Source organism: Artemia franciscana, chromosome 3 (genome assembly GCF_032884065.1).
Source record: "Artemia franciscana chromosome 3, ASM3288406v1, whole genome shotgun sequence".
Classification (NCBI taxonomy): Eukaryota; Metazoa; Arthropoda; class Branchiopoda; order Anostraca; family Artemiidae; genus Artemia; species Artemia franciscana.
The window spans coordinates 44,017,086-44,029,699 of NC_088865.1; the positions used below are offsets into that span (position 1 = coordinate 44,017,086).

Sequence of the window (12,614 nt, forward strand, 5' to 3'; positions counted from 1 at the left end):
TTCCTAAGAGTCAGACAAAGAATCGGAGGGGGAAGGGAGACTTTTATTTTAGAGATATATTTAATAAATTTTATAATTAATTTTTTTATCCCCTTAATTAATAAAAAATTATTAATTTTTTATTTAGCGACATTAAAAATTAAAACGAACAGAAATTACTCCGTATATGAAATGGGTTGTCCCCTCCGCAATTCCTCGCTCTTCACGCTAAAGCTTTTAATTGTTTTAAAAAGTAGAATTTTGGCAAAGAGTAAACTTTAGCGTAAAAAGCGAGGGATTGCGGAGGGGACAAACCATTTCATATACGGAGTAATTTCTGTTCGTTTTAAGTTTTAATGTCGCTCCTTACTTTCAGCTAAAAAAATTAGTTTTTTTTATTTAATTTCTGAACGTTTTTGAATTAATGCATGTTTGGTTTTGGCTCTCCGCACATAAATTATCAAAATGAAATTTGTATATTAATTCTTTTTTTGGCTAAATGGCTTTCTCTTAGTTTTGATCAGACGATATTGAGAAATAAGAGGTGGAGAAGGAGGCCTAGTTGCCCTCCAATTTTTCGGTTACTTAAAAAGGCAACTAGAACTTTTAATTTTTAACGAACGTTTTTATTAGTAAAAAATACACGTAACTTAAGAATTCACTTACGTAACAAATTTTCATAGTCTTATATTTTTATTATGTATACGAGCGGGTTTGTACCCTCGTTAATACCTCGCTCTTTACACTCAATCGTAAGTTTTGTCCCAAGTCTTTAAGACTGACCGCTGAATCAGAAAGGCCGTAGAATAAATAGTTGAAATTACTAAAAATACTTTAGCATAGAGAGCGAGGTATTTATCTCCTCCTAAATACCTCGCTCTTTATGCTAAAGTATTTTTAGAACCCCTCATATGCGTAATAATCTCTGTTCGTTTTAAGTTTCAACGCTACTCCTTCCTTTCATTTGAAAAAACGTTTTCATGTTTATTTTTCATTGTTTTCTTATAGTAATGCTAGAAAATCCTACGCCCTTTTCATTGAATTTTTCTTCTCCCATGACCGATTCCTCCAAGGAAAGATCCTCCAACATAGCCTCCCACCGCCAAACAAAATAAAATCCCCCTGAAAACGTCTCTACACTTCCCAATAACCATTACTATATGTAAACACTGGTCAAAGTTTGTAACTTGCAGCCCCTCCCCCAGGGATTGTGGGGGAGTAAGTAATCCCAAAAGGCATAGTTATTATGGTTTTCGACTATGCCGAACAAAATGAATGTCTCAAAATTTTGATCCGTTGACTTTGGAAAAAAATGAGCGTGGGAGGGGGCCTAGATGCCCTCCAATTTTTTTGGTCACTTAAAAAGGGCACTAGAACTTTTCATTCCCGTTAGAATGAGTCCTCTTGCGACATTCTAGGACTACTTGGTCGATACGATGACCCCTGCAAAAAACAAACAAACAAATAAACACGCACCCGTGATTTGTCTTCTGGCAAAAAATACAATATTCCACATTTTTGTAGATAGGAGCCTGAAACTTCAACAGTAGAGTTCTCTGATACGCTGAATTTGATGGTGTCATTTTCGTTAAGATTGTACGACTTTTAGGGGGTGTTTCCCCCTATTTCCTTAAATAATGCAAATTTTCTCAGGCTCGTAACTTTTGATGGGTAAGACTAAACTTAATGAGACTCATATATTTAAAATCAGAATTAAAATGCGATTCTTTTGATGTAGCTATTGATATCAAAATTCAATTTTTAGAGTTTTGGTTACTATTGAGCCGGGTCGCTCCTTACTACAGTTCGTTACCACGAACTGTTTGATAACTACCTGTAACTAAGTTATAAATTAGGTTCAAGAAAATCCTGTCATTGAATCTAAATCATTTTACGAAAAAAGAAAGGAAAAAATACAAGAAGATACCTGAAAAGAAGCAGTAACAGCTAGAACCATTTGATAAGCTATGGTCCATGTGCTTGGTCCAGTGCTATTGTTCTTTGGTGACAGAAGATCATCAGTATCCGTAGCATCTTCGTGATGAAACGGGACAAGCATATAATGAAGACCAAGAAGGGGTATTAATATGAAAGTTGCTCGAACAGCTTTTTTATAGCCACAAGGACATTTCGGCTCCTTGAGTTGGATACGATGTCTCTTTGATTGGTGCATACTTTGGGGACTTTTGGTAGAATTATTTGCCGCTGTGCAATGACCACCTTCAAAAGATGAATGCATTATTTGGAGTTCGAAAAATAGTTGGTGCAATTTTTTGTAACGAAAAAATTGTCATCTTTCAATGTTACCACCCTAGTTAAGCGAAATTTGAGATTTGACAGTCAACGTACTAGAAATGACTTGGTAAGTAACGACGTGTCTCCCATGTATTATTAATTTGATTTTTTCAACATCTGATATTTTGTTTGGCTCATTATATTAGAAACTGATAGTCTTAATGTTGTTTGCGAGGGCCAAAAATATTTGGAAGCAATCTCCATGTCTTTTTCTCCAGGTTAACCAAATGGCATAGGATGAAAATTTCCAAATGAAAATTTCATTTCCAAACGGTTCAAAAGTCTGATTATTTATTTTACATGGATAAAATGACCTACACAGCCCTACAGACAATGGTTCTAAATTTTTCAAGTAGCCTATTGTTGACAGATAGGTTTTATAATAGAAAAAGCAATCCCGTAGGATCATGGCTTTCATATCGAATTTAACCCTTCAAGGGGGGCCTTAAATTTTATTTTCGAGGTACGCCTGCGGGCGAAAAATGGGCAAAATGTAGTTTTTCTCCAAAATACTAAGTAATAAACTTTACCAAAACAATCCCAAAAGATTGTAATTGTTTGAAGTGGACGTTGAGAGCAGATGAATTCCTTAATGATTAAATGAATTAATGACTTTCATCTACCTACCCTCCCCTCCCCCTAAAAGAAAAAGATTAAGTGGGCTCTTCGAATCAAATCAAAGGTAGCCAAAGGTAGAACCAAAGGTAGGATATTGGGAGTGGGCTCTCTCAGACAGAAATTGCGAGTTCTGGTTCCCTTCTTTCGAGTTGAAAGCAATTAGAGGATATCAATGCTCCTTCCTTTCTCCTTAGGCATGATCGTGGCAAAACGTCATTTGGGGTTGAAAGTCAAATAGTAATTAAGGATTAAAATACCTATAACTATGTTTCCAAGGCAAACTCCCTGAAAGACCATAAATATCGGGCTAAAAGAGAACAGAGATTACTTAATGAAGTTTTTCTTTACAAATTAAAGCAATGGTCAAACGAAAATAAGTTTTCGTGAATAAGAGGGGGGCTGCTGCCTCCCTTAGCCCTAACTGTTCATGCTAAAAGTTTTCTGCTTCACCAATGCTTCAAGACAGTATACTCTAATGTAAAAGCTCTAATGCGTAATGTAATGTGTTAAAGCGTATTAAAATATGGGTATACTTTGTTAAACGTGTTATGTGTGTTAAAATGTGTTATAACACATGTTCTAGTATGTTAAAATGTGTTTTTATGTTCACTATGTCTCAAGAATGGAAGGGGTTATTAATTTCCATCAAATTTATACTGAATCCATTCGTATTATCAAATTTTTCGGTTAAAACGTAGTGAAATACAATAAATAAACACTTGCAACCGAATCGTACCAACAGTGTAGAATATTGGAAGAGGGATCTCCCAGACCGAAATTGAGAGTTCTGGTTCCCTTCTTTCGAATTGAAATACAAGAAATAAACCTTACAATCGTCAAACGTCTATAATTTTTGTACCCCAAGGACTTTCAGTTAACATTAGTTAAAGTTAATCGCAAAGATGAGGGGGCGGGGCTAAGCAGCAACCTCCTTTGTATGCTTGATAATATTGTCTCATTTTTAGTTTTAATGCTACTCTTTCCTTTCTTTTCCAACAAAATGTTTTTATTTTATTTGCGTGCAAAGCCTATATAGCCAAGTAAGAAAAAAAAAGTTCAACCAGTCATTACATTTAGATAAACTAAGTTTTTGAAATGACAGTAAGAAGTGATATTACAAATTAAGACTAACAGAAATATTCTTTTCTTTGGGGGGGATGGACCTTCCTTAATTGGTAGATAAATAATTTCTTAGACCACACTGCTTTTCCATTTACGAAAAAAAAATAATTGAAGAAAAAAGAGCGGGGGAGGAAGCCTAGTTGCCCTCCAATTTTTTGGTTAATAAAAAAGGCAACTAGAACTTTTAATTTTTTATGAATCTTTTTATTAGTAAAAGATATACGTAACTTATAAACTAGATTAAGTAAAGAATTTTTTATTCTCATGTTTGTATTACACATATGAGAGGGTTCGCCCCCTCGTCAGTACCTCTCTCTTTACACTAAATCTTAAATTTTGGCCCAATTCATTAAGAATGACCCCTGAATCACAAAAGCCGTAGAATAAATAGTTGAAATTACTATAAATACTTTAGCGTAAAGAGCGAGGTATTAGGAGGAGGTGAGCCCCTCTTATGGGTAATAATTTCTGTTCGTTTTAAATTTTAATGCTGCTCCTTACTTTCAGCTGAAAAAACTTTTTCATATTTATTTTTTAATTTTTTTTTTAAATAATGCTAGTAAATCCTGCGCTCCCTTCATGGAAATTTTCTTCCTCCATGACAAATTCTCGATGGAAAGTTCCCCCAGAATATCCCCCTCTTTTCAACCCCTCCCCCAACCAAAAAATCCTCCTGAAAACACCTGTAAACTTCCCAATAACCATTACTATATGTAAGCACTGGTCAAGGTTTGTAACTTGTAGCCCCTCCCACGGGGACTGTGGGGGAGTAAGTCGTCCCCAAAGACATAGTTATAAGGTTTTTCGACTACGCTGAATAAAATGGATATCTCAGAATTTTGATCCGTTGACCTTGGGAAAATAATTAGCGTGGGAGGGGGCCTAGGTGCCCTCCAATTTTTTGGTCACTTAAAAAGGGCACTTGAACTTTTCATTTCCATTAGAATGAGCCCTCTCGCAAAATTCTAGGACAACTGGGTCGATACGATCACCCCAGGGAAAAAGAAAAAAAAAAAAAAAAAACAAACAAATAAACACGCATCCGTGATCTGCCTTCTGGCAAAAAATGCAAAATTCCACATTTTTGTAGATAGGAGCTCAAAATTTCTACAGTAGGGTTCTCTGATACGCTGAATTTGATGGTGTGATCTTCGTTAAGATTCTATGACTTTTAGGGGGTGTTTCCCCCTATTTTCTAAAATAACGCAAATTTTCTCAGGCTCGTAACTTTTGGTGCGTAAGACTAAACTTGATGAAACTTATATATTTAAAATCAGCATTAAAATGCAATTCTTTTGATGTAGCTATTGGTATCAAAATCTATTGAGCCGGGTCGCTCCTTACTACAGTTCGTTACCACAAACTGTTTGACAAGTTACAAAAAAACAAATCGACACTATCATAGGAATGCTAATTATATCAAGTTGAGTAGTTATACTACTGCTGTGACTACTATCATAGCTGTGCCTAAGGGTATGAATGTGAATTTTTCAGAGAATATTTCTGAAAATTTCCGTTGTACGGATGACAACCTGCCATCCGTATGCAGGTTGTCACAAGGGCATATCTGCAATATCTGAGGAACAGTTTGTTATGTGAACTTAAAACTTACAACTCTTGTTATGGGGGATGTTGAACTAACCAAAAGACAATATTTGCACCATACTGCGCTTCTACAGTATATGCTTCTACTCCTGCAACTATTATTAATATTGCTACTACTACTACAGATATTAAAGCTAAGACTACTACTACTAACTCTACTCTTACTGCTACTGCTATAACTACTGGTGGTACTGAAAAAATTTGAAACACACCATGCCCAAATAGGTTGTCATGAGGACGTATCAGTAATGCTTCAGGACCGGTTTATGGTGTTAAGTTAAAAATTTCATCGTGCATTGAAGGTTATGTTGAAAAAAAGGTACTATGTGCATACAACTACTAATGAGCTAATTTGGTTGGAAATTCAAAGTTCTAGTACCCTTTTTATGAGTCAGAATTGATTGGAGGACAATCAGCCATCCTCTTTAGCTCATGATTTTCAAAACACTTCCAATCAAAATTTAAGATAGCTATTTCTTTCAGCATAGCTGAACGGTCTTTTAACTTTATCTCTAGGGCAATTGCATAGGTCCACCCCCACAGTTATGCATTTTGCCCATCATATTCAAAAACTAAATGTTGCCTTAACATTAAATCAAAATGCACTGTGTTAATGATAATTGCAATAAGGCATCTCAGCAGTATCCGAAGAAAGACTGGGGGTATTACGTTCAAACACTCGGGGCTACTTCTATTACTGCTTCTGTTCTTAAAATTTAACCAAATCAAAAGAGTGTAAGTGTATCCAAGCTGTCAACGAGTATTGATAGATTATTTTGCAAATGGTACCAAGTTTTCTTTTTCAGGTGAACTAGAGGAGGTGTGAAACTAAATTAAATACTACTATTTGTGTCCAGGTTATTAAAAGAGTGTGTATTGTTAAAAATCGTTGAAAAATTTTCTCCAGCATACAAATAGCAGGCTAAATTATAAATTGTTAAACAAAAACCGAAAAGATAAATTTTTCTACGAAATAAGTTTTTCAAAGAAAATTAAGGAGCTGCATTAAACCATAAAAATATAATCAAATAATCTACCAAGCTTAAAACTACCGCAAATCAGCATCGATAAATAAATAAAATAAAAAACGAACAGAAATTACAATAAATAACAGACTCAAACTCAAAAAGGACCAGAAATTAACACGAGTAGGGCTCAAAACCATTATACCTTCCCAAGGCCAGAACATAATTTACACTTTACTGAAAAATTGAATATTTTTTTGAGCTTGTAGTTTTTCAAACGTAGTTATAATTAATTGTTATTTTCTGACTGATTGCCATGATTATATTTCTTTTGATGCGTTTACTCAATGCTGTTTTAATCTTTGTCGTTTTGTCTCTAGTTTATAGCCGAAATTGCATACTTATATTTTAGGTGATTTTAACTGTGATCCAAACATAGCGAATGAACGGGGTACAATTTTATCATCTTGTCTTCCTAATTTTTCTATTTTACCGAAGTTCCAGGATTTTACTTATATTCATTGGAGTGGTAGTACAACTAATATTGATCATGTTTTTTCTTCTAACCCAAGTGATCCTTTGCCTGTGGCCGTTAGTGACCACATCCGCTTCAGTTCATTTTACCCCCTTTGCCTTCTCATCCTTCCCCAGTTCGTATTTCAGGTAATAAGCTTCCTAAACTTTTTGATCGGGGTTGATTGGAATCCAAATTTTAAACCGCTTTACCAAGAAAGAGTTGGGACTTTAATTGATAAAGTTTTATTCCTGATAGCTTAAATGCAATGGACAGTAATCCATCTTTGACTATTAATTGTCTTTATTTTTTATTTTGAATTAATCCATTGCTTAAAGTATGGTGCTGCGGCAGTTTTTCCTACTAATAGGATAAGATTGGGTGCGCAGAAACCTTTTTGGAGCCTCAATCCTTTTTTGGTAAATTCTAATAAGGCGGCAAAACAAGGGTATTAGGAATGGCGGGCGCTTGGTAAACCTAGAGACTCGCATCCAGCTTTTTCGCTAATGAAAAAGAGAAAGGCCGAATTTCAAGCGGAGCTCGACCGTCATAATAACTTGATCATGGAAGAAGCTTCTCCAAACATTGATAACGACAAGGACAAGAATCTCCTTTAGAAAGTTCTCCGAGGCAATAGGCGGACTAACATGCCTGCTACTAATTCCACACCATCGCTAAAAGAGCGGGAAAATTATTTTTCTAAGTTGTCTGACTTCACACGATTCTAGCAGTGTTGTGTTGCAATTAGATGAAAGGTTGAAGAATTTTTCAACTGATTACAGGATATCTGAGGATATGTTATGTAAAGCAATCAAAACGTTAAAGGCGCAGTCGGCTAAGAATCATGATGGCGTATGTGCTAATCACCTTAAACTTCTTCCTTCTTCTTTTCTTATTACTCTACTGGCAGTTTTCAACCTTTTACTTATTACTGGTTTAGTACCATCGTCATTCTATATTGGCATTGTTACGCCTATTCCTAAGAGTGGGAAGATAGACTTGTCATCTTGTAGTTCCTGGAGGCCAATTACTAGGGGTTCTATGATTTGGAAAGTGTTTGAGTTGTGTTTGAAGGATCTTCTTGAAATTCTCGACGTTGATTCTAATCAAGTTGGTTTCAGGAGAGGTTTGGGATGTGACCACGCCCATGCATCTTTCAGCAAAGTTATTGAAGAAGCGAGAATCTCTGGTCAACCGCTATACGCCCTCTTGGTTGATATCAAAGGGGCCTTTGATAACATTTCTCATGTATCTGCACTGCTCCCTTTAATCCATGCTGGATTGCCCCTAGCTGTCATTCGAGTCTTCGCTCTTGGTATTCTGGATTAAAGATCCGTATTTGTCCGAGTTCGTCTTCATGTCAGTCCAAATTAATTCAAGTGGGTAGAGGAATTAGACAAGGAGGAATTATTTCTCCTTATATAATCAATTCATGTTTAACTACTGCCCTTAATTCTCTTTCCTGCTCTTTTGTTTCATTATCTCGAAATCTGACTTACATTGCATATGCTGATGACATTATCCTTCTAAGCCAGTCCAAGTCTAGTCTTGTTTCTAATTTTCATATTTTAATTAATTGTTTAAAAGGTTTGGGCCTTTCTATCAGTTTTGAAAAATGTCAATTTTTTGTTGTAAATTGTTTAGAGGATAATGTCAGGGTGACTCTCGATTGCGGCAATGGTGTTATTTTCCAGTCGTCACCAATAGTCACTTATTTGGGATTACCTTATGCTGCTTCGAAAAGAGATTTTAAACCTGTCCTGGTTTAGCATGTTCAGATAAAACTACGCAAGGCATTTGGTCTTTCAATTTGTTTTCGGGGTCTTTATCGTCGGGACGTCCTTGGTCGTATGTATAGCGCTGTTGCTCTGCTTCACGTATTGTTCCCGTCCCTCCTCTTCCGTTAAAGTTTCTTATTTTAAATTTTGCAAATTTTTCTTGGTTTCCCCCTTTCTTTTAGTAACACTGAGATCGTTTTAAAGCTTAAAGTAAAGGATCCTGTATTCTGTATAAAGAAAAAATATAAAGCATTTGAAGACAAGGTAAAAATTATTCTTTTAGGCCACAATTTATTTCCGTTTTTTAGTAACAGTTCTGGCTCTTGATGATTTACAGGCTAAATTATTTAGCCAGTGTTTTTGTATCATTTTTTTCTCTTTTTAAGTGTCTGACCAATATTTGATTTTTTTTTATTGTAAGCGATATCATTTGTCTTTTCTTTATATTTATATTGTAGTCTACTCCTCAATTTTTGAGGGAAATAAAGAAAATAAATAAATAAAAAAAAAATAAATTATTATTAGCATTTTAGTTAATAAATATCAGTATATGTATATTAAACTGATAATGAATATTCATTTGTATTTTTTTCACTGAAGTGCAAATTATGTTCTTGCCTTGGAAAGGCTTAGGGGCTTTGAGCCCTACTCATGTTAATTTCCGGTCGTTTTGGCTTTGAATCGGTTATTTATTGTAATTTTTGTTCGTTTTGGGTTTCATTTATTTACCGATGCTGACTTGTGGTAGTTTTTTGTTTGGTAGAGTATTTGATTTTATTTTTGCTCATTTTTGTTTAATTGAGTTCTTTACTTTTCTTTGAAAAACTTATTTTGTGGAAAAGTTGTTTTTTTAATTAATAGAAGTAAAGACTAGAAAAATTAGCATAAAAAGCTGAATTACATAAAAAGATTGGATTATGTAAGTTTCATCTTTATCGCGGTTGTAGTGTTCGCTGAAATTTTTTATACAAGCTGGGTTGCAGTAGTAGCTAGCAATCTAGTAAGAGACGATCACGTCATACTAGGAAATAAAATAGCCGATAACTCCTATGAATAGTGACAGATCAAAACAAGAAGTACACTATCAGAACCGCCTTATCCGAAACCTCTTTATAGGAAACTTACCGTCCCTTGGCTTGAATGACGAGGAAATCCATTTGCTTGAAAAATAAGAAAAGTTGCTCGAAGCACGATTTCCTGCATTGAATACATTTTTTTAATTTTTTTTGGTGCTGCTAGTGGGGCAATGGAAAATTGTAGAGAGCTGTTTAATTCTTGAGAAGTTTATCTCTTGAGGCATAGGGCGACACCCCTTCCCCCCTAAACAATCACCCACCGGCCTTCTCTGTAATAGTTGATAGGAAATTTTACATTACTATGCATAATCAATTAAAAGGTATTTTTTCAGCTAAAAGTAAGGAGCAACTGAAATTAAAAAATAAAATGAACGAAAATTTTTCCTTATATGAGGGGGGCTGGCTCTTCATCAACCCTTGCTGTTTAATCTGGTATCTTATAGTTCTTTAAAAATATTTTTCGTTCAAACTATACGGTCCTTGTATTTGAGCAGTTTTTCTGAAAGTATTATCATAAAAACTTGTATTATCAATTAAAAAAGGGTTATGAAAAAGTATGAAAAGTATATGAAAAAGTATTATCACAAGAGCGAGGGTGGAAGAAAAGATAGCCTCATACACCCTCATATGCGGAATATTTTCTGTTCGTTCTAAATTATTTAACGAAGAGAACTTATTTATATGTCTGATCGTTTTCAAATCATACCTGGAAATCCATAAAGGAAAATCCCCCTCAGTAATTCCTCACTCCATGGAAAATTTTCCCAGTGGATAATAAACCCCCCTTCTTGCAGAAAATTTGCATCTAAAACTCCTTATGTTCCCAAAGATAAATACTATATGTGAACAAAGGGCAAACTGTGTAACTTAAATACCTTTCCCCATGGGCTAAGGGGGTCTAATCATCCCCATGAGCACAGTTAATGGACGTTTCAACTATGTTGAATCAAATGGCTGTCTCAAGATTTTGATCAGATGTATTAGAGGAAAAAGGGGTATAGGGGGAGGGGCTAGTTGTTCTCCAATCTTTTTGGTCAATTCAAAATAGCCCTATGTCTTTTAATTTTAGTTTTAACAAGCGCTCTCCCGAACATCTAGGACCATTATTTGGATACAATCTCCCTTCTAAAAAAAAAGAATTAGCACGCATCGGTGATCATTTTTCTGGCAGAAAAATCCACATTTTTGTAGATAGGAGTTTCAAACATCTACAGCTTTCTTATATAATGTGCTGAATCTGATGGCGTGACATTTGTTAAACATCACTTGACTTTTGGGGGGCGTCCTTCCTTTTCTAGGAAATCAGGCAAATTTTCTCAGGCTTTTGGTTTTTGATGGTTAAAATTAAACTTAGTAAAGTATTTATGTTTCGAATTAGCATAAAAAGCCTGCTCCTTTGAGGTATCTATTGTTAACAATTCCGTTTCTTAGAGTTTTGGTTACTATTAGGGCAAATCGCTCCTTACTTATAGTTCATTACCAAGAACTATCTTATTTTATTAAGCAAAAAGCAAATCAAGTTGGTTAAATGAAGGTTTAAAATACGTTTCTATATTTACTGCTTATTCTATATGGACTACTTGACTTTTTAGGAACGAATGAGCAACCATATTTCATTATTGTCTCTGAAACTGGAAAGCTAAATATATGGTTTAAGAAAAAATCAAATTGACAAGCTAACTTAGGATATTCATTTGAGAGGAACTTACCCATTCATAGGTCAAAATTATGGTTAAGTCCCATAAATCATTTGGCTATTTAAAAGGGACTAGAAATTTAATTTTAATTTGAACGAGCCGTCTCTCAGTTTTCTACGGCAATTAATTGCCGTATTAATTGCCATGGCACAAAAAACACAACTTTTTGATCTTCCTTGGTTGTGCTCTCCCCTTTTTTGAAAACAAGGCAAATTTTGTCAGGCTCGTAAGATTTGATGGGTAACTTTAAATTTGATGAATTTCTTTTATTTGGAATCATTGTAAAAAACCAATTCTTTAATGCATATATTTCTTTTTTATCAGAACTTTTATAGAATTTTCATCTTTATAGAATCTTTATAGAACTTTATAGAATCTTTATTAGAACTTTATAGAACTTTATTAGAATCTTTATAGAATCTTTATAGAATCTTTATAGAACTTTTATAGAATCTTTTATAGAATTTTCAGTTACTATTTTTCCAGGTTGCTGCTTATCTATACTTCGTCACCACAAAGTGCATGAAAGATCATTCAAAAGTCATGGAAGGTTTCCCTTTCCCTCTTTGATATGATGGAATTTATAAGAAATGTTTTCAAACTAATTTTTTGTTTCTATTGAAAAAAAGACTCATTACACGTATACTTTTGAGCTTTCGGGGGACACGACCACAACGCTTTTTTCACAAAAGATACCTTTTCTGTTGTTAAAAAACCTATTTATTCTAGAGATCCCCTTAATATCCTTATAGATGTAATTTATGCGCAATTTACGATGTAAAAACAACTCATCCTTGGGGCTTTGCAACTTTGGAAATTGCACTTCTTAGAAATAACTATTTTGAAAGTGTTTTCTTGGGATTCGATGCCGTGAGGCTAATAGCGATGGAAAATTGATTCTGGGAATAAAGGGAACAACTATTAGTTTAACACTAGAATCATTGTTGCAAAGGAGGAGCACTTAC

General features: G+C 34.6%; 1 protein-coding gene across 2 annotated transcripts in view; it reads right to left on the minus strand.

Moving 5' to 3' along the window:
- The window catches only part of LOC136025303 (calcitonin gene-related peptide type 1 receptor-like), a 264,444-nt gene that overhangs the window by 33,544 nt on the left and 218,286 nt on the right, over positions 1-12,614 (minus strand). For both annotated transcript variants that reach the window (XM_065701203.1, XM_065701204.1), the window contains exon 10: positions 1,907-2,199. In XM_065701203.1, coding sequence (XP_065557275.1) covers positions 1,907-2,199 — 293 coding nt within the window. The remainder of the gene's footprint in view (positions 1-1,906; positions 2,200-12,614) is intronic.